At 46.0% G+C, this 27,069-nt stretch overlaps 1 protein-coding gene across 1 annotated transcript in view; it reads right to left on the reverse strand.

The window, feature by feature from the left end:
• The window catches only part of dnah10 (dynein axonemal heavy chain 10), a 140,706-nt gene extending 114,216 nt beyond the window's left edge, over positions 1-26,490 (reverse strand). Inside the window, 13 exon segments of the mRNA XM_033043074.1 lie at positions 2,006-2,182; positions 3,356-3,526; positions 3,858-4,052; positions 8,437-8,635; positions 10,548-10,738; positions 14,849-15,079; positions 17,251-17,408; positions 18,247-18,472; positions 19,818-19,933; positions 20,314-20,422; positions 23,743-23,843; positions 24,210-24,308; positions 26,249-26,490. Of these exon segments, the coding sequence (XP_032898965.1) occupies positions 2,006-2,182; positions 3,356-3,526; positions 3,858-4,052; positions 8,437-8,635; positions 10,548-10,738; positions 14,849-15,079; positions 17,251-17,408; positions 18,247-18,472; positions 19,818-19,933; positions 20,314-20,422; positions 23,743-23,843; positions 24,210-24,308; positions 26,249-26,474 (2,199 nt within the window). The 5' untranslated portion in view covers positions 26,475-26,490.
• Between the last annotated feature and the right edge of the window lie 579 nt (positions 26,491-27,069).

Genomic DNA, 27,069 nt, shown 5'->3' on the forward strand with positions numbered 1-27,069 from the left:
ATCTCGGCCCTACAAGTCCGTGCCGAACAACTTTTTTCCCTTAGTCCCACCTGCCTGCACTCATACCATAACCCTCCATTCCCTTCTCATCCATATGCCTATCCAATTTATTTTTAAATGATACCAACGAACCTGCCGCTACCACTTCCACTGGAAGCTCATTCCACACCGCTACCACTCTCTGAGTAAAGAAGTTCCCCCTCATGTTACCCCTAAACTTCTGTCCCTTAATTCTGAAGTCATGTCCTCTTGTTTGAATCTTCCCTATTCTCAAAGGGAAAAGCTTGATCACATCAACTCTGTCTATCCCTCTCATCATTTTAAAGACCTCTATCAAGTCCCCCCTTAACCTTCTGCGCTCCAGAGAATAAAGACCTAACTTATTCAACCTATCTCTGTAACTTAGTTGTGGAAACCCAGGCAACATTCTAGTAAATCTCCTCTGTACTCTCTCTATTTTGTTGACATCCTTCCTATAATTGGGCGACCAAAATTGTACACCATACTCCACATTTGGTCTCACCAATGCCTTGTACAATTTTAACATTACGTCCCAGCTTCTATACTCAATGCTCTGATTTATAAAGGCTAGCATACCAAAAGCTTTCTTTACCACCCTATCTATATGAGATTCCACCTTCAAGGAACTATGCACGATTATTCCCAGATCCCTCTGTTCAACTGTATTCTTCAATTCCCTACCATTTATCATGTACGTCCTATTTTGATTTGTCCTGCCAAGGTGTAACACCTCACATTTATCAGCATTAAACTCCATCTGCCATCTTTCAGCCCATTTTTCCAAATGGCCTAAATCACTCTGTAGACTTTGGAAATCCTCTTCATTATCCACTATCTTGGTATCATCTGCATACTTACTAATCCAATTTACCACCCCTTCATCCAGATCATTGATGAACATTACAAACAACAATTTATCCGTAATTCCACCTCATTCGGTATTCCATTCTTGGACTATTTCACCCACAACCCTTGCACCATCCTGTATTTTGCACAGGTCATTGCAGTTGTTGTTTTCATCATCGTGTACACAGTTTACTCTGTGTGCTTCATGCAATCCAGGAATGTCATTGCATCTGTGGAATACAGCAATGAACTGATAACTGTGGGCTATGCCCATGGATGGAGAGCGTCAATGACGAGCAGTCACAGGTATAAAGTAGAAGAAACTTTAAAGTGCCTTGTGGAGAAAGATGTTACAAAATTCTTAAGGGGTTGGACAGGCTAGATGCAGGAAGATTGTTCCCGATGTTGGGGAAGTCCAGAACAAGGGGTCACAGTTTAAGGATTAGGTGGAAATCTTTTAGGACCGAGATGAGGAAAACATTTTTCACACAGAGAGTGGTGAATCTCTGGAATTCTATGCCGCAGAAGGTAGTTGAGGCCAGTTCATTGGCTATATTTAAGAGGGAGTTAGATGTGGCCCTTGTGGCTAAAGGGATCAGGGGGTATGGAGAGAAGGCAGGTACAGGATACTGAGTTGGATGATCAGCCATGATCATATTGAATGACGGCGCAGGCTCGAATGGCCTACTCCTGCACCTATTTTCTATGTTTCTATGTTCACGCAGGCAAACGCCCTTGTGGCTATCAAGAGAGAATACATTGAAGGAAAAGTGTCGGTCTGTGAAGAAGGGGGCAGCAGTGAAGCTAGTGAGTTGGCACTGTACCCATCCTGTGCTTCCCTCACCACATCTACCCCTTTATGATCTGAGCATCCTGCCATGTTGTGAGCAAATATACTAAAATAAATCATATTGCAGAGTACACTGAAATAATCTGCAGATAGATGACTCATCAACACATCTTTGCCAAGTCACGCTGCCATCTGTCCAAAATAAAACATACTGCAATAATATTTTACTCAAAGTAATATGCATCACAATATCTTAAATAAATATTGCTTTCCAGCAGGCAGATATCTGTTTTTGTTGATGCATACAATTAATGGTCAGTCTGAAAGATCAAAGTCCAAAGAACTTACTGCCTTGCCCTGATCACTTGCCAGCATCTCGGGCATTTTCTGGAAGTGAACGATGACGTGTTTAATGCGGTGAAAGAGTGATCGGGCCCAGTGGATGGCTCCAGCAACTGGAGGCTGGTTCTTGGTCACCGGAGGGTTACTAGCATTATTTGTAAAGATGGTGTTTATAATATCAACCTGTAAAAAGGCATCAGGCAAAGTAACAGTACAAGGGAACATGGCACTGAGGATAATGCGTAGTACAGGTCAAGCTTTGCCAGCCAATAACTAGCGGCTACAATATGGTCCTGTGTCGCCGCCTTGGCTACTCACAAACCACATGATTTAGAAACAAACAGCCTATGATGTAGACAAATTTATTGTTATGGAGGCGGCCTCAAACAACCTACAAATGGTAGAACAAATCTCAGTAGGTGGATTAAAATGTAGAACACTGCGAGGTTATCAACATTAGTATGAAAAGCAGGGTGTGCTTTAAATGGAGAGATAATAGAAAGGTGCTATCACCGGGTGTTAGCGTGTGGGGTCAGAAAGTTAGCGTGTGGGGTCAACACGTTAGCGTGTGGCGTCAGACCGTTAGCGTGTGGGGTCAGAACGTAAGCGTGTGGGGTCAGAACGTTCGCGTGTGGGGTCAGAACGTTAGCGTGTTGGGTCAACGCGTTAGCGTGGGGTCAGAACGTTAGCGTGTGCGGTCAGAACGTTAGCGTGTGAGGTCAACACGTTAGCGTGTGGGGTCAACACGTTAGCGTGTGGGGCCAGAATGTTAGCGTGTGGGGTCAACACGTTAGCGTGTGGGGTCAGAACGTTAGCGTGTGGGGTCAGAACGTTTGCGTGTGGGGTCAACACATTAGCGTGTGGGGTCAGAATGTAATCAAGCTATTAGAGCTAAAAAGAGGAGCCGCTACAGGGCGTAAATAGGATTACACCTGGATTGACGGCAGCTGGAACAGAAGTGGTCTTTATGTAATTAATAAACGGTGGACAAAAGCGAACGTTTAGGTGCAGTGCATATAGACAGCGATGAACATGGATGAATGATAACATATGAGCTGTTGCAGAGGTGACTGGAAACAAGTAACTAATATCCAAATAATATCCAAACAGCGAGCCACACCAGTGACCTGGGTCAATCCCAACCTCCAGCGCTATTTAGATGGACATGTCACATTCTCCATGGGCTTCCTGGGTTCTCCAGCTTCCTCGTGCATTCCAATGATATGCAGGTTGGTAGGTTAATTGGTCACTGTGAACTACCCTTAGTGTAATTGTGTAGTGGGAGAATCAAGGAGTGTCCATTGGTATTGGTTAGAGGGAAACACATGAGATCTATCACAGACTAAATGGCCTTACCTCCTTACAATACTGTGTGAGAATGTCATTGAATTTCCTCATCATTTGCTTGTTGACCACTTCTCGTGAGCGAATGTGCCTGAATCTCAAAAGCATGTCAAACGCTGCTTCTGCAGAGCGGAGACTCTTGAATGACTCATCAATAAAGTTCTTTGCTTCCCCTTCAATGAACTGCAAGAAACAGCAAAGGTTTTTTATAATCTTAATTAAAGTTCAATGGGAAAAACTGACGAGTAGACAGATTGGGCATCAAAGCACATTGTAACAATTACTCCAAGTGGTGTAATCGGTAAGTTAACCATACCCACTAAAAGGTACAACTTCAGTCTCTGGTGTGAAGAAAAAATTAAGTGAATCATCACAAATTAATTATTTTGAGTACTGAATACCTTTTGAAAATTCATAATTTACTGAAAGTGTTTTCCTTTTCTCAAATAGCTGTTGGAATAAGTAGATTTTATTGCAAATGTGTTAGGAGGCCAAGTCACATATTAAAACGTACCTGAACCTGAGTGTAAAAATCCTCCATTACGACCCTCCACATCTGCGTGTGACGAATGTTAAACATATCGAAGGAGAGTTCCATAATGGGCACAACAAGATCGTTAACCCTTTGTACCACGTCATCAATGCGCTTCGGGTCACCAGTTACAGCTTTCAGCTCTGGTCCAAAGATGTTGTAAAACTCCTCTCGAGTCTAGCGATAGTGACCAACAATAACAGATGATTCTGTTAATTTTATGTTCTGTCGTTTACATTCATTAACCAGAAGAAAATCATGGTCCTTGGTACAACTACATTGCTTAGGCCACAGTTGAAGTGCTGTGTGTGGCATTGGTCACCAGGCTATAGGAAGGGTGCAATTACACTGGAGAAGGTGCAGAAAAGATTGTCCATGATATTGCCTGGGTTGGAGGGTTTCAGTAGTGAGGAGAGACTGGCTGGGCCGTGTTTGTTATCCTAGGAGAGGAGAGGGCTGATGGATGAAGATTCAGCTGTGTACATTTACAAGGAATTATATGTAGTGTAGGTTGTGAGAATCTTTATCCTGAAAGCATTGATGCCTATGACCAGAGGACATGGTTAAAGTAATGTGTTGGAAATTTGAAGAAGTGAGGGTAGAATGGGCTTAAGGACTGCTTCAGTGCTGTGACTCTTTGACTCCATGTTTCTAATCAAAACATTCACTTGAAGAGGCTGAATTTTATACCATTTAGGCAGATTATTAAACATTCAGAATTCAAAACAACATAATATGGATACAAAATTGGAGCAAAACATTCTATTATTCTTGGAGTATCTATTATTTGTTCCTGTTAGATTTTTGTGCCAGTTCTTTCCATTCTTCCCAGCTCCAGCTTTCACCCAGACCTCCAGTGTTTGTTGTTTGCGTTGAGTTTGCTCACATTTATTGGCTCATTGACTGCTGTGTGAGTGCTAGAATCAGGAGAGAGTTGATGGGATCACAAGAAGAACAAGTTACAAGGAAAAGTAATTGCTCTGATGACCTGGTATTGACTGGATTGGCAACTGGACCTTGGGAGTGGTTGTGCAGAGGCCTCAGCCCAGGTAGTCTCTCGTAGACTTAAAGACAACGCTGAGATGTGCTTCAACCTCCTGGCAAAGGCATCGTCAAATTTAACAGGTTTGATGTGAATAATGAATGTTATAAAAATAATAATAATGCATTTTATTTGCTGGCGCCTTTCTGGACACCCAAGGACACCTTACAGGACATAAAATAACAATACATTTATCAATATTAAAATCAAGTTGATTAAAAACAAAAAACAAAAAAAACAAAAAAATACACAAAACATTTTAAGTCATTAAAATCAGGGTGAACATGGTGGAAGTTATGTCGGTATGCTAATCTAAACAGGTGTGTTTTGAGTTGTGATTTGAATTGATCGATAGTGTCCAGGTGACGGATGGGGGGTGGGAGAGTGTTCCAGAGACGTGGGGCAGAGCAGCTGAAGGCTCTGGCACCCATGGTGCTGAGTCTAAATTTGGGGACAGTTAAAATTGCAGCTGAGGAGGAACGAAGTGACCAGGAAGGAGTGTATGGTAGCAGCAGGTCAGAGAGGTATTGGGGAGCAAGGTGGTGTAGGGCTTTGAAGGTCAGCAGTAAAATCTTGTAGTTAATCCGGTGGTGCACAGGGAGCCAGTGGAGCTGAGTGAGGATGGGTGTGATGTGGTCTGATGATCTGATGCGGGAGATAGAAACATAGAAATTAGGTGCAGGAGTAGGCCATTCGGCCCTTCGAGCCTGCACCGCCATTCAATATGATCATGGCTGATCATCCAACTCAGTATCCCGTACCTGCCTTCTCTACATACCCCCTGATCCCTTTAGCCACAAGGGCCACATCTAACTCCCTCTTAAATATAGCCAATGAACTGGCCTCGACTACCCTCTGTGGCAGGGAGTTCCAGAGATTCACCACTCTCTGTGTGAAAAAAGTACTTCTCATCTCGGTTTTAAAGGATTTCCCCCTTATCCTTAAGCTGTGACCCCTTGTCCTGGACTTCCCCAACATCGGGAGCAATCTTCCTGCATCTAGCCTGTCCAACCCCTTAAGAATTTTGTAAGTTTCTATAAGATCCCCTCTCAATCTCCTAAATTCTAGAGAGTATAAACCAAGTCTATCCAGTCTTTCTTCATAAGACAGTCCTGACATCCCAGGAATCAGTCTGGTGAACCTTCTCTGCACTCCCTCTATGGCAATAATGTCCTTCCTCAGATTTGGAGACCAAAACTGTACACAATACTCCAGGTGTGGTCTCACCAAGACCCTGTACAACTGCAGTAGAACCTCCCTGCTCCTATACTCAAATCCTTTTGCTATGAAAGCTAACATACCATTCGCTTTCTTCACTGCCTGCTGCACCTGCATGCCCACTTTCAATGACTGGTGTACCATGACACCCAGGTCTCGCTGCATCTCCCCTTTTCCTAGTCGGCCACCATTTAGATAATAGTCTGCTTTCCTGTTTTTGCCACCAAAATGGATAACCTCACATTTATCCACATTATACTGCATCTGCCAAACATTTTCCCACTCACCCAGCCTATCCAAGTCACCTTGCAGTCTCCTAGCATCTTCCTCACAGCTAACACTGCCCCCCAGCTTAGTGTCATCCGCAAACTTGGAGATATTGCCTTCAATTCCCTCATCCAGATCATTAATATATATTGTAAATAGCTGGGGTCCCAGCACTGAGCCTTGCGGTACCCCACTAGTCACTGCCTGCCATTGTGAAAAGGACCCGTTTACTCCTACTCTTTGCTTCCTGTTTGCCAGCCAGTTCTCTATCCACATCAATACTGAACCCTCAATGCCGTGTGCTTTAAGTTTGTAAACTAATCTCTTATGTGGGACCTTGTCGAAAGCCTTCTGGAAGTCCAGATACACCACATCCACTGGTTCTCCCCTATCCACGCTACTAGTTACATCCTCGAAAAATTCTATAAGATTCGTCAGACGTCGTCAGATTCGTCAGATGATCCGGGCTGCAGAGTTCTGAATGCATTGGAGGCGATGAAGAAGTTTATTGGAGGTGCAAGTGAGGAAGGCGTTGCAGTAATCGATGCGGATGTGACCAGAGCGTGGATGAGGACTTTTGTATTGTCTTTGGAGAGGGAGGGGCGGAGTCTGGAGATGTTGCGAAGATGAAAGTATGCAGAGCGTGTGATATTGCTGGTGTGGGGGCCAAAGGAAGTGTACTGTCCAGAATGACACCAAGACTTTTGACATGGGTATGGGTGAGCCATCAACTGAAATGGTGAACGGGTGGGTTTTGGAGAGTGTGGACTTTGAGCCAATTAGCATGATTTCTGTTTTATTTCCATTGAGTTTTAGAAGGTTGAGTGACATCCAGTTGCTGATAGCTTGGAGACAGGTGGTGAGGGCAGTTGGGGGAAGGGATGGTGTTTGGTTTTGTGGAGAGGTAAAGTTGTGTATCATCGGCGTAGCAGTGAAAATTGATTCCAAAATGACGGAGAATATTGCCAAGAGGTTGAATATAGATGATAAAAAGCAGTGGCCCCAGCACCGATCCCTGAGGAACACCATGGGTGACTGTAGCAGTTGTGGATGTGACTTTATTTTCCTGGATGAACTGTTTTCTGTCGTGTAGATAGGACCTGAACCAAAGTAGTGCATTGTTGTTGATGCCGGTGGCAGATAGACGTTCCAGAAGAATTGGGTGGGAGATGGTGTCAAAGGCTGCTGTGAGGTCGAGGAGGATCAGGATGGATAAGTGGCCGGTGTCAGCTGCGAGAAGGAGATCATTTGTAATTTTTACCAAGGCTGTTTTAGTGCTGTGATTGTGGCGAAAACCGGACTGAAATGGTTCATAGAGGTTATTGTTTTGAAGGTGGACTTGAAGTTGTGTCGCTACTGTCCTTTCCAGAAGTTTAGTGATGAATGGGAGGTTGGAGATGGGGCGGTAGTTATTTGGATTATTTGGATCAGAACCTGTTTTTTTTAGAATCGGGGTGACAGAAGCTGTTTTGAGAGATGTAGGGACAATAGCAGTTGATAGGGAGGAGTTAATTATGGACGTTATGATGGGTGAGATAGAGGGCAGACAGGATTTAACCAGGACAGTAGGAATGGGATCAAGCAAGCAGGAGGAGTTCTTGGACTTGGTGATGAGTTTAGTTATTTCTTCGACTGTTGGAAGCTGGAAAGTAGATAGGGTGGAGAGTGGGGAGTCCAGTGTGGAAGTCCAGGGTGGGCTGTTGTGAGCAGAAGCTGAGAAAGAGTTCAATTGGTGATGAATGCTGGTGATTTTGGTACTGAAGAAGTCCAAAAACGTATTACACTGAGCAGTGGAGGTGAGGTGATTGGAGGTTTCAGGAGGCTTAAGTAGTTTGTTGACAGTGGAGAATAAAGTCCGAGTGTTATCAGTGCATCCTGGCTCCATTATTCGGTGCACATCAGCCCCAGGAGATTGTCAAGTTTATTTTAAAATCACAGTATCATTAACATTTAAAAATGGATATTATTTAAAAGTAGAAAACCTCCACTGCAGAAAATGGTGGGTATGCTTTCCTTGTATTAGATATGGTTTACCTGCAAAATATCATGAATATTCTGACAGATGACAATCATGTAATCAGTTTTCTCAAAGAGTTTCTTTCTATCAAATTCCCAGCGCTGATCTCTCCCTGAAGCCTCAATTTTAGAACGGATATCAAAGTAGGAGTCTTTCCACAACTGCAGGGTTCGTATGGCTTCTAAGGTACTTGTTTTTGCTGCTTCTGAGCTCCTCCTATCAGGCAGAGTAGAAATGTGAAATTAAGGTGACAGTTAATCAATCGGATGTTCGTTTGGCGACGTCCAGTTGAACGGGGCGCCGTCCAGTTGGGTATGGCTGCCCTGCCTGCAGCTTTTTAATGTCCACCTTTTTTTAATTTTTAGTATGTTAAAAAGTGTTGTTTGGAGGTCTATTCTTTTTATGTGTGGGGGGTGAGAAAGGGGGAAACTGTATTTCTCAGTCCCTACCTGGTCGGAGAGGAAGCTTTCCTCCGAGCAGCAACTTCGACCTGTCCTCGCGGCCTACCATCGGGGTCCGGAGCGGTGTTTCCTGAAGGGATCGGCCAGAATCATGGCTTCGGCGGCGGCACAGCGCTGGAGCACTATCGCGGAGCGGGCGATGGCTTGCCCGGGTCGCAGTGCTGGGGCTCCGGTGAGCTGAGACCGCTGATGAAACATCGCCGAGCTGCAGGACTGTGGAGTGGCCAGCCGCAGGCAGCGGCGCTGACCTTAAACACGGGGAGCCTGGGATCTCTCGCCGGGATCGCCAGTGGTGGAGCTCCATCCAGTTGGCTTCAGAAGCCGCGGTCTCCGGTAAGGATGCGGCCGTTCCAGGCATCCCAAGCCGCTGAGAGGGTTCTCCCGACACCGGAGCATCATCACCCGGCGAGAAGAGCCTGAAACATCGACCCCCGTAGCGGCGACTACGGAGGCCTCAATAGGCCCGACTATGGGTGGACAAGGGGATGGGGACTGGACTTTGTACCTTCCCTCACAGTGGGAACCATTGTGGGATGATGTTTTTATGTTTTATGTTAAATTTCTTTACAATGTTATGTTTGTATTCTTATTAATGTGCTGCAATGGCAACTTGAATTTCACTACACCAATTGGTATATGTGACAATAAATTAACCTTATGAACTTTCCTCCCAACCTAACGGTGCTTGCTTCACAGAAGAGACTTAGTTATACAACTGCCTAAAAGGCAGGCTGCGACTTAATTAGCAGCAAATAATTCTGGAACAATAACCACATGAATGCAAATATTGTATGACAGCATCACTGCAATAAAGTGCAAACAGCCCCTAAACAACAAGCATTTATGTAGCTACTGTTGCAAGTTCCCGAGTGCATTATCAATGGAAAACTGATGCCAAACCACATAAAGATATGAGATAGACACAAAAAGCTGGAGTAACTCAGCGGGACAGGCAGCATCTCTGGAGAGAAGGAATGGGTGACGTTTTTGGGTCGAGACCCTTCGAGGGCTTGGACAAAAGAGGGAGAAGTAAAATGTGAGATGTGAGAAGTTTAAAAGATCCAAGACTTATGATGATATTCTCAGCAAATGTGGACCAATGCATCTAGGGAAGGTCAAGAGGCTGGAATTGGGTGAGCAGTGTCTTTGGGTGGGAGAGGGGGTGGCGGTTATTTCAATGGAGGAGGTTATAAACACATACATTTGCAGGGGCTGAAGAATAGTGAAAAGGGGAACAGTGAGCCAAGCAGGAATCTGTAAGCCAGGGACAGAAGTTTAAAATGTGGCAATGATTAAACAGTATCAAAAGAATAACAGCAAACACATGGGCAGTGGCTTGGATCTCTATATTGATGGACAGGATTAAGAAAGCCAAATATGAGCATGTTGTGACAATCATTTCAGGAGGTAACAAGGGCCGAGACAAGGAGTCAGCATTGTTCCCATACCAACAGGTACAAACATGATTTCTACAAATAGGTGTGAAGATGAATTATGAAGATGAATTGGTATGAAGATTGATTAGTTCGGGTGTCAGGGGTTATGGGAGAAGGCAGGAGAATGGGATTAGGAGGGAGAGATAGATCAGCCATGATTGAATGATGGATGGAATGGCCTCATTCTGCTCCTATCACGTGACCATACGAGAGTTAACAGATGCCACTTACTTAAATATGCTGCGTACACTGATAACTTTGCGCACTCTCTCTGCGATCTCCCACGCAATGCGTTCCATCAGGGGCACCATCCGTTCATCCTTGTTGTAATGGCGGGAAATAATCCAAACCATCCTCAGGGCATTCAACATGGAAGGGATGGTATCCATCACAACTTGAAATCTTGTTCCCTGTGATAGATTCTAATGAACAGGCACATGCTTTAAAAATCGGGAATGGCAAATTCCTGTGTAAACAGGAAAATAAATCGTAACATCCCTCATTCAGACCTCCACAACAGTTTAAATAAAGGAAGAAACAATAAAGTATATTAGTGAATCAACGAACTGTGTTTTTAAAAAAACATTTTACCAAAAGAAAAAGCAGTACGTTTTCACCAGAGCATGGCACATGACTAGCACCTTTCATGTTGGGAAGAGTCACTTGGCGGCAAGAGGGACCTCACTAAAAGTGAGGGAAGAGCAGCCTCTCTGACAACCTCACTGCCCGAGGAATCAGAGCACCACCAGTTCCACATCTCTCCAATCCTTTACTAATTCCTTTCAATCTTTTCCCCCCGTTAATTACTCTACATGGGTCCTCAATCATTTTATACAATTGAGTCTCTCTTCAGCATCCGTTGTGCTGAAGAAAATCACCCTGGTTTGTCTAATCTTTCCTCATAACTATAACTTTCCAGGCCCAGCAACATTGTCACAATGTTGTTCAAGAAGGAATTGCAGATGCTGGAAAATCGAAGGTACACAAAAATGCTGGAGAAACTCAGCGGGTGCAGCAGCATCTATGGAGCGAAGGAAATAGGTAACGTTTCGGTCCGAAGAAGGGTTTTGGCCCGAAATGTTACCTATTTCCTTCGCTCCATAGATGCTGCTGCACCCGCTGAGTTTCTCCAGCATTTTTGTGTACCATTGTCACAATGCTTCTCTTCACCCTCTGCAGTGCAATCACATCCTTCTTGTAATGAGGGGACAGAAGGTGCGGCCTAACTAGCGTGCTACTCAGTTCCAGCATTACTGCGGTGCTCTTTGGTTAATAAAGGATAGCAGCCCTTTCAACCATCCTACTGACGTATGGTCCAAGGTTCCTTCACACTATTCTGTCTCCTGTTACAGTTCCATATTCCCTTGCCTTCTTACAGTTTCCCCAACACTATTGACTAATGTTCTTCTGCACTGAATTCTACTTGTTCTTTTCTAGCAGATCCAATTCAACAGATGCTGAAGCAACATCCTGTCGGCAGCCTTTCCAGATAGATTTAAGTAGTTCACATTCTCCGACTGTAAACCACAAGTCTGATTGTGAAGAGCATGATAGGTACACAGAAACTGTATACCTATCATTGTGATTGTGAGCAAGGATACAAAAGTGGAAAACGTGTAAAGGAATAATGGGAAGATTAAAAAATTGCTGGAATTCCCAGAGATTCGCTCCCCTCTGTGTGAAGAGGTTCTTGAGCTGCAGTAGGGCCAGACTTGTACAGTTATACAGCACAAATAAAGCCCAACTTATCCACGCCAACTAAGTTGTCAACCTGAGCTAATCCCATTTGCCTGCATTTGGCTCATAATTCCTCTTTTGTATCTATGGTGCTTGTCCAAATGACTTTTCAATGTTGTAATTGTAGCAACCTCCACAGCTTCCGCTGGCAGCTCCATCCATATACTGTGTGAAAAGGTTGCCCCTCAGATCCCTTTTAAATCCTCCCTCTCTCACCTTAAACCTATGTTCTATTTTTAGTCCCCTACCTTTGGAAAACGATTGTGACCATTGACTTATACATGCCCCTCATGGTTTATATACAAGGTCTCCAATCCACCTCCTGGCCTATCCAGCCTCTCTTTATAACAAGGCCTCACTTCCGACATCATTCTTGCCACCGCTCTGCACTTGTTCCAACTTAATGACATCCTTTATATCGCTGGGTGACGAGAAAGTTGGGAGGTCATGTTGCAGTTGTGTAAGATGTTGGTGAGGCCGCATTTAGAGTATTGTGTTCAGTTCTGGGCACCATGTTATAGGAAAGATGTTGTCAAGCTGGAAAGGGTACAGAGAAGATTTGCGAGGATGTTGCCAGGACTAGAGGGTCTGAACTATAGGGAGAGGTTGATTAAGGCGAGACTCTATTCTTTGGAGCGCAGGAGAATAAGGGGTAATCTTATAGAGGTTATGAGAGGAATAGATCGGGTAGATGCACAGTGTCTTTCCCAGAGTAGGTGAATCAAGGACCAGAGGACATAGGTTTAAGGTGAAGGGGAAAAGATTTTATAGGAATCTGAGGGGTAACTTTTTCACACAAAGGGTGGTGGATGTATGTAACAAGCTGCCAGAGGAGGTAGTTGAGTCATGGACTATCCCAACATTTAAGAAACAGTTAGACAGGTACATGGACAGGACAGGTTTGGAGGGATATGGACCAAATGCGGGCTAGTGGGATTAGTGTAGCCGGAACACGTTGGCCGGCATGGGAAAGTTGTGCCAAAGGGCCTGTTTCCACACAGTGTCACTCTATGACTCTAATTGCTCACAACACTCCAAATGTGGTCTCACCAATGACTTGTGCAGTTGTAACATGACATATCAATTGCCATGCTCAATCCCCTGACCGATGAAGGCAAGCATGCCACATGCTGTCTTCAGCACCCTATCTACCTGTGTCCCTGTGTCTCCACTTTCAGGTAACTCTCTGCCATAATCTTGTAATCATGTATCCAAGATTCTCCCATTAGTGAAAACATTGTGACATTCTTCCTGAATGTGCCCCTAAGGATGTTATTTGTTCAGTAAGATTACCCTACATTCTGTTAAATTCCAAAGAATATTGATTTAACTCTGAATAATATAGATCAGAGTATTGTGGATAATGTAGATCTGAGTGTCAGAGGTTATGGGCAGAAGGCAGGAGAATGGGGTTAAGAGGGAGAGATAGATAAGCCATGATTGAATGGTAGTTCGGTGGGCGGCACGACTTTCGTCAGCAGCGGCCTCTGCAGTCCGTCTGCGTTTTTATTATTTTATGTCTATGTTTTTATGTAGTTTTTGTTATTTTTTTGTTGGGGTATGTGTGTGGGGGGGGGGGGGGGGGGGGGGGGGGTGGTGTGGGGGGGGGGGGGTAACTTTTAAATCTCTCCCTGCACGGGAGACCCGACCTTTTCTTTGTCGGGTCTCCGTTGTCGTTGGGGCTGCAACGAGGAGCGGCCTCCAACAGGAAGACCGGGGGCTCTGGTGCCGACTACTAACCTCACCGTCGCGGAGCTGGCCGAGTCCAGAGCGGGTGGAGCTGTTGCGGCCCGACATCCGGAGATTCGGTGGCTGCAACTGCGGGTCTGGCGGACGGCGGCACCGGGAGCCCGCGGGTCCCTGGAGGGAGACCGCTTTTAGGGGCTTCCGGAACGGGGACTTCTCCCACCCGAGTTGCGGGGTTGAAGAGCTCCTGGAGCGGGGCCTTACAGCACCGCCCTGCGCGGCTTGGAATGGCCGTGGGACTGCGAGCGCACGCCGGGGGCTCTAACATCTAGAACCCGGTGTGCAACCTTGCATCACCCAGCGTGGCTTTAATGGCCGCGGGACAATTCGCCATCGCCCGCCGGGGGCTTTGACTTTGGCTCTGACATCGGGGGGGAGAGTGCAGTGGAGAAATAAGTTTTTTTGGCCTTCCATCACAGCAATGTGATGGATGTTTATGTAAATTATGTTGTGTCTTGGGTCTATTTGTTTGTAATGTATGGCTGCAGAAACGACATTTCGTTTGGACCTCAAGGGGTCCAAATGACAATAAATTGAATTGTATTGTATTGTATAGAGTTGACTGGAATGGCCTAATTCTACTCCTCTCACTTATGATCTTATACTCATAAATATAGGTCTGATGGCCATGAGATAAATGGAAGTTCTTTCTTCTAAAGTGAAAAGGGCCACCATTTAATATTATGTGACTGTCAATGACTGTGCCAGAGACCTTCAGATCTTTCCATAAATGGGTTTAACTTGTTCAAGGGTTCAGCCTCTGCCATTGCCCAAGACAGGGTTTAGGAACAGTGGTGAGGGAGGGAATTGAGATCTAGAAGTGAACAGCTAGAGTCAGTTAGGCCAAAACAACCCTGGCCAAACTGCTCTTGTACATTCCTGACAACCAAGGAGACCAAATGAGACTTTATCATTGGCTCTGCAGAAGAGACTCTTGCCCATGTGGAGTTATCACAAGAAGAAATGTTTCTGTTCTTGTTGAGTAATTGGTAGAAGGATATTTCCAGTGTGACCTTGATGCACAGGGAGAGAAGGCGATGTCCCTTTACCTTAAAATGCCGCTCCAGTGTTGAGAGGAACCTAACGTTGTCTGCAGCTTCCACGTGGTACTTGGTGAGGTCAGCAATGATTAAATTGAGATTCTGGATTAAACTTTGATCATAGGCGCCCACAAAGTCAACAATCCTCTTCACCACTGACAGTTTCAGCTGTTCGCTGAGGGCACTGAGAGTAGCATTACGTTCTCGCCAGAAGTCTATCTCTGATAACGGACCGTTGCCCTAAGTGTTCAGATAAAGCAAAGCAGATACAGTAAGTGGTTTACCACCAATAGATGGAGCAGATTGAGACAACTCTGGGTCCCCACAGGCATGTTACATATGATTGCAGATGCACTACAGATATTTAATCTGGAGAGGCTGTGGCTCAGAACATGGTAAACCACTTGCCGCCAACACTTGCTGGCTGTGAAGGAGCCACGTCCACCATCAGCTGATCCTTTCACTCCACCTCTACAGTTCCAGCCGTCTGCTGCCGCATCCGCCACCAGTTCCAGCACGTCCCTTACCCCACCACGACCGGCGGCTATGACTAACAACAAAACTACCTCTCCAGCATGCTCCCCCTGTTGGTCACCACCTGCTGCTTTCTCACTTCCGGGTTCACCGCCTCCTTCTAATTTTTCCGGCGAAGGGGGAGAGGGCTTGGTCCGTATGCGTTCAGGCCGTATTAGTAGACCGACTGGCAGATATGGCGAGTAAGTTTGAATTCTTGCGGCATGTGTGTTTAACTATATTCACTCTTTACGGGGAAGGATGTAGATTGGTTAATGGATTGGTTAATGCATGTGAACCAATCATAGTAGATTAGTCTTCATCATCTACATCCTCCCCCTTAGTCAGATACTCCGCCACTTCAATCTGGACTTCCACTGTTACGCTGATGACACCCAGATTTACCTTGGCACCAAATCCCCCCACAACCCCCCCCTCTCCCATATTAACTCCTGTTTGTCAGCTATAAAAACCTGGATGCAACATAATTTCCTCAAACTCAACAGCGATAAGACAGAATTCCTCCTCATAGGCTCCAAAGCCACACTCAGCAAAATCAATAACCCCACTCTCACCATCGACGGCACCACTGTCTCCCCATCTCCCCAGGCCCGCAACCTTGGCGTGATCTTTGATTCCACCCTCTCCCTTGAGCCTCACATCCACCATGTCATTAAAACCTCCTTCTTTCATCTCCGCAACATCGCCAAACTCAGACCCTCTCTCACACCGCCCGCTGCTGAAAGACTCATCCATGCCTTCATCTCCTCCCGACTGGACTACTGCAACTCACTTCTCCTTGGCATCAGCTCCACCTACATCAACCGACTCCAACCGGTCCAGAACGCAGCCGCCCGACTCATCACCCACACCAAATCCTGGCATCACATCACTCTAGTCCTCAAACAACTTCACTGGCTTCCCATCTCCCACCAGATCACCTACAAAATCCTGGTCCTCACCTACAAAGCCCTCCACCATCTGGCCCCCCCATATCTCACTGACCTCCTCTCCCCCTACCAACCCTCACGGTCCCTCAGATCCACATCAGCCGGTCTCCTCTCCATCCACAAGTCCAACCTCTGCAGTTTTGGGGACAGAGCCTTCTCCAGGGCAGCTCCCAGGCTCTGGAACTCCCTCCCCCAACTGATCCGCAATTCCGTGTCCCTCACCATCTTCCAGTCCCGCCTCAAGACCCATCTCTTCACCTCTGCCTATCCTTAGCCCCACGTCCCCGTCTCTTTTCACCTGTGCATTAATTGCCTCATACTGTGTTTTGTATTGAATTCTGTCTTTACTTTGTGTACTAGTCATGTCTCTACTATTTATTTCATTCCCCTTACATGTTTTTCCTCTACATGCTCAATTTTTGTAAGGTGTCCTTGAGACTCTTGAAAGGCGCCCATAAATAAAATGTATTATTATTATTATTATTATTAGAATAGCATCACTAGCCCCATCTTACTGTATGATTCATACTAACACCCACTTCCTACACTTGTCAATCTTGGAAGCGGTCACGATGAACTAACAACTAACAACCTGCTGTATCGTTATAATATGGGTACTGATTAAAGATGATCTTGAACTTCAGATTGTGGAAATCACTTATTTACAGGGAGAAACAAAACGAGCTGAAAAGGAGTGAAATCAATAAGCAGATGTAGGAAAACATGAGAATTGTTGGAAATGAAATAGCAAAGAGTTGAGGTTTGTGACCATGGAATATTAGAATATGGCTGGTGGTAAAGGGTGCCCAGCAACATGACCAGGGCTAATATAACAGGGCAGACATCTCCAGTTTGATATTTTCAGAAGAGCTCATTTAAAAAAAAGGGTTGAAAACTTGATAAAAGTGTGAAGATAAAGATGTCACAACTTGGATGTAACTCAGGCACCTGGGGCATCTTCGACAGCTGCTCTTCAATGGCAGAAGTGATCTGCACCTGCCAGTTCATCACACTGTGTTCCAGCATTTCCATTATCATTGGGTCTGAAGTAAATTGGTTCAGGTCTGTTTCGAGGTCTAATGGAGGCATTTCAAGCTTGATTTCACCTGGAAGTAAAGGATAAAATATATAGACGTCAAATGCAAAATACTGGAGATACTGGAATTTGAAATAAAAACACAATGTTTGAAATTCTAAGTACGTCAGATAGCATCTGTAGAGAAACTGAGTTAAAATTTCAGGTCAATAAACATTCACTTGTACGAAGAATATACATTTGCCTAGAGATTGACACAAGATCTTCATCGTTCCCATAAATGTCATGTAAATTCTCCGAAGAATTGAATAAGTATTATCGTCTCTTGTCTCAGTGTTTTATTGCAACAAATACTTAGTTCAAGGGTGTGGCATTTCATAAAGTCCCCAATGGCTGATTGATTCTGATGCCGATTCATAAGATTAAAATGCATGCCATTTACAGTGACTTGGTCGTATGGATTCAATTCTGGCAGTGGGTTGTAATGGATAATATTCAGGCAGGGTGTCTGTGACCAGTGGAGTTCGCCATTCAATCACAGCTGATCCATCTCTCCCTCCAAACCCCATTCTCCTGCCTTCTCCCCATGAACTCTGACACCCGTACTAATCAAGAATATATCTATCTCTGCCTTAAAAATATCCACTGACAGCCTCCACAGCAGTCTGTGGCAACGAATTCCACAGATTCACCACCCTCTGACTAAAGACATTTCTCCTAATCTCCTTCCTAAAAGATGTTCTTTAATTCTGAGGCTGTGACCTCAAGTCCCAAAGTCTCCCACTAGTGGAAACATCCTCTCCACATCCACTCTATCCAAGCCTTTCACTATTCTGTACATTTCAATGAGGTCCCCCCTCATTGTTCTAAACTCACATGTCCTGTACTGAAACCACGGTTATACTCACCCTCCACCTGTTGAATGGTTCGCTGAACCTGATTGGAGAACTTTAGTATAGTTATCAGGAATTCATCCCTGACAAACTGAATATTCCGTGAATCCCCTCCTCCTCCTCTCGAGTCCGCAATACTCAACCTCTCAAACGGAAACGCTACTGTACTTATAAAGCGTGATGAACCTTGCTTAAGATCAATGGTTTTACCGTGATGATGAGACAGAAGTGGCATGAAGAGCTGTGAAAACACAAAGTACAATATTTATATCATTTCAGATCTGGCATCAGAATTGTCACATTTTAAAGCGTGATGCTTCAAAGGTTTCACATGTACACTGCACTGAAATATATTTCAATGCAAGAGGGCCAACAGGCATCGGAGGCTTTAGTTGGTTCATTGTTATTGTCATGTGTACCATAGAGTCATAGAATAATACAGCGTGGAAACAGACCCTTCTCCCAACTTGCCCACACCGGCCAACATGTCCCAGCTACACTAGTCCCACCTGCCTGTGTTTGGTCCATATCCCTGCAAACCTGTCCTATCCTGTCTTTCAACTTTGTATCAATGTGTGTTGGAAGCTGGGAGGAAGGGTTTTAACTGTAAAAATCTTGTTAACGTTGACATTTTTTAAGCTTTAATAACCGGAAATGCGGCGGGGCGATGTTTGTAGAAAAAATGTGAGTAAGATGTGTGAAAATGGGAAGGCTGTGGCCTAGCTTTTGGAAAAAGATAGGAATTAACACAGAGCCACACGCAGAGACTCACCATGGGTACAAACAAGACAAAGACTTTTAGTTATGTATAGATAGATAGATAACATCCTGGAAAGTCTACCAGCCCAGCACCATGAAAGTCCATAGTGTGCAGGATTATTGGAGGTTAGTCAATGAAGGAGTTAAAAATTCAATCTCGACTTTAAAAGCATTTTTACTATCTTTTTAAGTGTGAAACCCATGGGGTTGCAGAAGCTGAAAAAGTCTACAACCACACTGAAATGATAAACATATGGTACCGACAAAGCAACCTCTTCATTACAGAATTATTCCAGTAAAGCTCTTTTGAAGGTAATTAAAAGAAAATAAATTCATTTACTTTTTTACTCATTATTACAAAAATATATGTTCAAAAAACTTATTTTGAACATAGAAATTTCAACTGAACTGTAGACAAAAAATTCTGATGAAATATTTTCAGTAATTCATCTGTTAACTTTGTTCTGCTTAGATTTAATTCTGTTAGTTTATTGTCTACCTTGGTCATTTCCATTGACTAAAATTTTATTTAAATAGGATTCCAGCAGCAGCATTTAAAGCTGAAATATGAGCCACAGGAATGAATTCTGACAAAATGTGTAGAAAGGAACTGCAGATGCTGGTTTAAATTGAAAATAAGACACAAAATGCTGGAGTATTTCAGTGGAACAGGCAGCATCTCTGGAGAGAAGGAATGGGTGACGTTTCAGGTCAAAGCCCTTCTTCAGACTGGCCTGCCTGTCCCACTGAGTTACTCCAGCATTTTGTGTTTATCTATGAATTCTAACAACATTGTACCAATCGTTTAAATAGTTTGATAGTTTTACCTGTGTTAAGATTTGGTGTAGCATCAATAAAGAGTGCCCATTCAACATGCCAAACTCCAGCATTTTGGGCATTAGTATATTGGTCTCCTTCATGTCATTGGGTTCAGGAATGGTTTCTGGAGATACAAATGTTTACATCTGCATAATTGCTGTAGCTTTAATAGTGTGAACATTTCTTTACAAGCAAGTGACAACATGTGTGGTTCTATTGCAGCCAAAGTTCAACAAGATTTACAAAGAGCGATCCCAGGTGAATGAAGGTCTTCTATCTCAGTCACAATTCTGTCGGTTTGATTCTCACTCCAGATTTGATTCTGTTGTATTTCACTCTGCCAGTTTTGTTCAATATTGTTTGTAGTTTGGTGATGTGTACATTATTTACCAGTTTGTGCCCATTGCAATTACTTGTTAATGATGTAAGGAAGCAATTATTTCTGTACCTAAATGCTCAGCTTGAAACTCGTTTCAATAACAGCAATATTATAAAGATACCAACCTCTTTTATCCCGGAGAAAAAAGAAAATATCGTGATTGGCAAACTCTGGAGGGATTTTCTCCAGTGAAACATAGAGCACGGGTTGTTCCACTAACTGGGTTACGATTTTCTGAAATAACAAAGAACCACCGATTTGTATATCAATGTTGATACATAAAGACATTTCATAAAGTTCATGCATCTGTCTCTAAATCAACACATTGCAAGATATACTTCTGACAACTGTATCCTGGAAATTTGTCCCCTTTGATGTTTCATTTTCACACCTTACTCTTCTTTATCCCTGTGACTCCCACTCCCCTGACTCTCAATGAAGCAAGGTCTTGACCCGAAACGTCATCCATTCCTATCCAGAGATACTTACTGTCCCGCTGAGTTACTCCAGCATCCCGCAGATCCACAAAGCTCCAGGGACAATGAGCTACTGAGTTACCTCAAGTCAAGGCATATGCACAGGTACAATGAGGTACAGGTAGTTCTGTTATAACATGTGGTAGATGAATTAGGGAACATATTTGAATTATGCAGGCTGAATTGATTATAGTGTAATATTTAGGAGACAGAATCCATTTAAGTTGTTTTGGGAATTGATAAATTGAAAAAAGGCTGTCTTGGAGAAAAAATGGTAAGTGGAGTTTAATTCAGATTAGCTTAATTCAGTTAGTATTGCATTTTGGGAAGTCAAACTGGAGCAGGATCTTCATGGTAGGGGGCCCTGGGGAGTGTTGCAGAGCAGAGGGACCTAAGAGTACAGGTAGACAGTACCCTGAAACTGGCATGCAGGGGGATAGGGTGGTGAAGGAAGCTTTTGACACGCTGGCCTTTATCAGTCAGAGAACTGAGCATAGAAGTTTGGATGTTACATGACTGTTGTGCAAGACATTGGTGAGGCCCACTTAAGAGTATTGGGTTTGTTTCGGTCATCCTGATTTCTTTGTTTCAGACAATGCTTTGAATTTATTGAAAGGAAAATATGAAACTGTACACATCAGCCCAAAGAAACGGTGGTAAAACAAGACAAGGAACTGCAGATGCCGGTTTAAATCGAAGATAGACACAAAATGCTGGAGTGACTCAGCTGGACAGGCAGCATCTCTGGAGAGAAGGAATCCGTGACATTTCTGAAGAATGGTCTCGACCTGAAACGTCACCCATTCCTTCTCTCCAGAGACGCTGCCTGTCCCGCTGAGTGTCTAACATTTTGTGTCTAACATTTTATTTCCTGTCTGATTACAGATTACAGCAGCAAACTTTCCAATGTGAACCAAGTCAATTAACACGCTAGTGTCGGTACACACGGTGAATTAACACGCTAGTGTCGGTACACACGGTGTTATAACACGCTAGTGTCGGTACACACGGTGAATTAACACGCTAGTGTCGGTACACACGGTGTTATAACACGCTAGTGTCGGTACACACGGTGTTATAACACGCTAGTGTCGGTACACACGGTGAATTAACATGCCAGTGTCGGTACACACGGTGAATTAACACGCTAGTGTCGGTACACACGGTGAATTAACACGCTAGTGTCGGTACACACGGTGAATTAACACGCTAGTGTCGGTACACACGGTGTTATAACAGGCTAGTGTCGGTACATACGGTGTTATAACACGCTAGTGTCGGTACACACGGTGAATTAACACGCTAGTGTCGGTACACACGGTGAATTAACACGCTAGTGTCATTACATACGGTGAATTAACACGCTAGTGTCGGTACACACGGTGTTATAACACGCTAGTGTCGGTACACACGGTGAATTAATACGCTAGCGTCGGTACACACGGTGAATTAACACGCTAGTGTCGTTACACACGGTGAATTAACACGCTAGTGTCGGTACACACGGTGTTATAACACGCTAGTGTCGGTACACACGGTGAATTAACACGCTAGTGTCGGTACACACGGTGTTATAACACGCTAGTGTCGGTACACACGGTGAATTAACACGCTAGTGTCGGTACACACGGTGAATTAACACGCTAGTGTCGGTACACACGTGTTATAATAATAATAATAATAAATTTTATTTAATGGGCGCCTTTCAGACATCTCAAGGACACCTTACATAGTAATCGGAATAAAAACATATAATCGGAATAGAACAAGTAAAAAGACATCACAGAGACACAAATTAAAAACAGAATTCAATCCAAAAACAGAAAATCAAAACAGTGTGAAGAGAGAGCAGCGGCAGCCAAAGCGCGCCAGCGTCCACTCTCTCTTCATGGCAGCCATCTTGGACACAGACCTACAGGACTACAATTAGACAAAAAAAATCATCCCCCCACAGTGGATAGCACTGTTATAACACGCTAGTGTCGGTACACATGGTGAATTAACACGCTAGTGTCGGTACACACTGTGAATTTACACGCTAGTGTCGGTACACATGGTGTTATAACACGCTAGTGTCGGTACACACGGTGAATTAACACGCTAGTGTCGGTACACACAGTGAATTAATAGGCTAGTGTCGGTACACACGGTGTTATAACATGCTAGTGTCGGTACACACGGTGTTATAACACGCTAGTGTCGGTACACACGGTGAATTAACACGCTAGTGTCGGTACAAACGGTGAATTAACACGCTAGTGACGGTACACACAGTGAATTAATAGGCTAGTGTCGGTACACACGGTGTTATAACACGCTAGTGTCGGTACACACGGTGAATTAACACGCTAGTGTCGGTACAAACGGTGAATTAACACGCTAGTGTCGGTACACACGGTGAATTAACACGCTAGTGTCGGTACATACGGTGAATTAACACGCTAGTGACGGTACATACGGTGAATTAACACGCTAGTGTCGGTACACACGGTGAATTAACACTCTAGTGTCGGTACACACGGTGTTATAACACGCTAGTGTCGGTACACACGGTGAATTAACATGCTAGTGTCATTCCATACGGTGAATTAATACGCTAGTGTCATCACATTCGATGAATTAACACGCTAGTATCATTACATACGGTGAATTAACACGCTAGTGTCATTACATACGGTGAATTAACACGCTAGTGTCATTACATATGGTGAATTAACACGCTAGTGTCGGTACATACGGTGTTATAACACGCTAGTGTCATTTCATTCGGTGAATTAACACGCTAGTATCATTACATACGGTGAATTAACACGCTAGTATCATTACATACGGTGAGTTAACACGCTAGTGTCATTATATTCGGTGAATTAACACGCTAGTATCATTACATACGGTGAATTAACACGCTAGTGTCATTCCATATGGTGAATTAACATGCTAGTGTCATTATATTCAGTGAATTAACACGCTAGTATCATTACATACGGTGAATTAACACGCTAGTGTCATTACATATGGTGAATTAACACGCTAGTGTCATTACATACGGTGAATTAACACGCTAGTGTCAGTACATACGGTACGTGGCAGGGTGAACATTGCAGCTTCCCCCTCGGCCGGGCTTGCCTGGGACAGTCTGGGCTCCGTTCCCTGTCGTGACTGTTCCCGAATAGAAGACGCTGTAGATCAAAGCAGTGATGAAAAGAATTGGTCATTCTCTCTCCCTTCTCCACAACCTTAAATCGTGCATAAGGTTGTGGAGAAAATACTCTCAGTATCTAACTCAGTATCACATTCTTACTAATTTCATTCATGAAACAGAGTAAGCATTGCAACTCTGTGGACCTCTACTTTAGCTTGCCCTCAGTGTCACTGAGTTTGAGAGACCTGAAGGCAAGTCTGTCTGTGTGCGAGCCTTGCTGAGTACTAGTATTTTCTGATTCTAATACAGAAAAGGCCATGCAGGAAGATATTGAATTCCTATTTACAGTAAAACACTAATTCCACAGTAAACTATGGTGCTTTACACCTCCGTACACACTTACCAACAGTTCTTGGTGCTTCTTCGTCATTGACCAACTCTGACTTCTCAGTTGTCCCAGTAACTTCAGCATCTTCATCGTGAGTAACTTCTGTGGCTTCATCTAGGTATTTATGAAGAAGAATATAAACAGTGACAGAGTTTAGTGAAGGCCAGCTCTAGTAAACCAGAATGGCACCTGTAGTCTGCAACAGTGTGTTGCAGCAACATTGGGAGATGCGGTTACCAACTGGTGAGCCATACGGCCCAGACACTGCCCCCTTTAGCCCAGATGCCGACTACTTTAGCCCAGACACCCCCCCCCCTTTAGCCCAGACACCCCCCCTTTAGGCCCAGACACCCCACCCCCCATTTAGCCCAGACACCCCCCCCCCTTTAGCCCAGACACCGCCTCCATTAACCCAGACACCGGCTACTTTAGCCAAGACACCCCCTATTAGCCCAGACACCGGCTACTTTGGCCCAGACACCCCAGCCTTTAGTCCAGACACCCCCCCCCCCACTTTAGCCCAGATGCTCCCCCCTTTAGCCCAGACACCCCCCCCCCTTTAGCCCAGATGCTTGCCCTCCAACCCAGACACCAGCCCTTTGACCAGTTTATACGCATGGTCAGTGGTCGCCAAGGGTCCCACCCCCTGCACCACTCACCTGCTCCCCCCCCCCCCCCCCGTTCACACCCCCCTATCCAATCCCCTCTGCCTAAACTCAATAGCCCCTCCCTATCGTAGCAACCCCGATCCCCTCCCTGTTCTCTCCGCCCCCCCCCCCCCCCAGCCTCTCACCCCCCCCCCCACCCACCATCAGCTCTCCCTCCTTGCCTCCAACTCCCACCATCCCGATTCTCTCCCATCCTCTCCCAGGTGTTCCCCAGTTCCCCACCCGCATCTCCTCGCCAAACTCTCCCCCACCCCACCTTCGATTCCCCCTAGTTCTCTCCGCCCCTCCGCACCACCTCATTCAGCCTGCCTCACACCAGTTCCCTCCCCCTCATTCCCCCAGGTTTCCTCCTCACCTCCCCTTCCATCACCAGTCCCCCCCTTTCTCACCCCCTCCCTCATCACACCAGTTCTCTCCATCCCCTACTCACTCACCCCCTCCACTGTCTCCCCCTCCTCCCCACTGACCCACCACTGTCTCCCCACACTGTCCACCTCCCCCCCAGACTGCCCCGCCCACACTGTCCCCCCCACACTGTCCCCCCCTACACTATTCCCCCCGCACACTGCCCCCCCAGTCTCCCCCACACCCACTGTCTCCCCCCTCACACTCTCCCCCCACACTGTGCCCCCCACACTGTCTCCCCCACACACTGCCCCCCCACACACTGTCTCCCCCCCACACTGTCTCCTCCCCCCCCACACTGTCTCCCCCACACACTGCCCCCCCACACTGTCTCCCCCACACACTGCCCCCCCCACCCCGTCTCCCCCCCCACACTGTCTCCCCCCCCCACACTGCCCCCCACCCCGTCTCCCCCCCCCACCCTGTCTCCCCCCCCACACTGTCTCCCCCCCCACACTGCCCCCCACCCCGTCTCCCCCCACCCCGTCTCCCCCCCCCACACCGTCTCCCCCCCCCACACTGTCTCCCCCACACACTGCCCCCCCCACCCCGTCTCCCCCCCACACTGCCCCCCCACCCCGTCCCCGCCCACACTGTCTCCCCGCCCACACTGTCTCCCCCCCACACTGCCCCCCCACACACTGCCCCCCCACACACTGTCTCCCCCCCACACTGTCTCCTCCCCCCCACACTGCCCCCCCACCCCGTCCCCGCCCACACTGTCTCCCCCCCCCACACTGTCTCCCCCACACACTGCCCCCCCACACTGTCTCCCCCCCACACTGTCTCCTCCCCCCCACACTGTCTCCCCCACACACTGCCCCCCCCACCCCGTCCCCCCACACTGTCTCCCCCACACACTGCCCCCCCCCACCCCGTCTCCCCCCCACACTGCCCCCCCACCCCGTCCCCGCCCACACTGTCTCCCCCCCACACTGTCTCCCCCCCACCCCGTCCCCCCCCACTGCCCCCCCCCCTCACCATCCTCGAGCTCCAGCTCCTCCTCCACGGTGCGGTCGCTGCGGAAGAAGAGCAGGGCTGACGGGCAGTCCTCGGTGTGGGTGTCGTTGAGGAAGCGGAGGATGACGAGTTCATGGAGGCCGTCGTCGCGGTTGAGCAGCTCCTCGAAGCAGTCGGTCTGCTGGAGGCCGAAGGCCTCGTACACGCGGTCCTGCAGCCACTCGAGGCGCGGGTCGTCCAGCGACATGGCGGCCGCGCTGTCGGGAGCGCGCATTAACGGCCGGCGCCGAGGTTTAACCGCCGCCGCGGGAGCGCGCACAGGCCGGTCGCCATGGCGACGACACGCGTGTTGACAGCCGTTGCCACAGAGACGGCGTTGCCGCGGCGCCGGGGACGCGCTGCGTTGGGGGGAGGGGCGTTCTTTTTTTATTATACCAATACTTTTATTCAGAAAGTATTTGTCTTTGGCGTAGGGGTGGGGGTGGTAGAAACGTGGCAACTGCTGTGAGATGCGGATGTGAGGACTGCTGCATGATTTTACAGGGTTGTATGCAAAACATTCAATGATGAGGCAATGAAGAATCATTGATTGAATTGGGATAAATCATAAGAACAGAGGAATAGTGAGACAGATTTGAGAGAGACAGATTTGAGAGAGAGAGACAGAGACAGATTTGAGAGAGAGAGAGAGAGAGACAGAGACAGGTTTCAGAGACAGAGACAGATTTGAGAGACAGAGACAGAGACAGATTTGAGAGACAGAGACAGATTTCAGACAGAGACAGAAACAGATTTCAGAGACAGAGACAGATTTCAGAGACAGAGACAGATTTGAGAGACAG

The sequence above is a fragment of the Amblyraja radiata genome, chromosome 25 (genome assembly GCF_010909765.2).
Source record: "Amblyraja radiata isolate CabotCenter1 chromosome 25, sAmbRad1.1.pri, whole genome shotgun sequence".
Classification (NCBI taxonomy): domain Eukaryota; kingdom Metazoa; phylum Chordata; class Chondrichthyes; order Rajiformes; family Rajidae; genus Amblyraja; species Amblyraja radiata.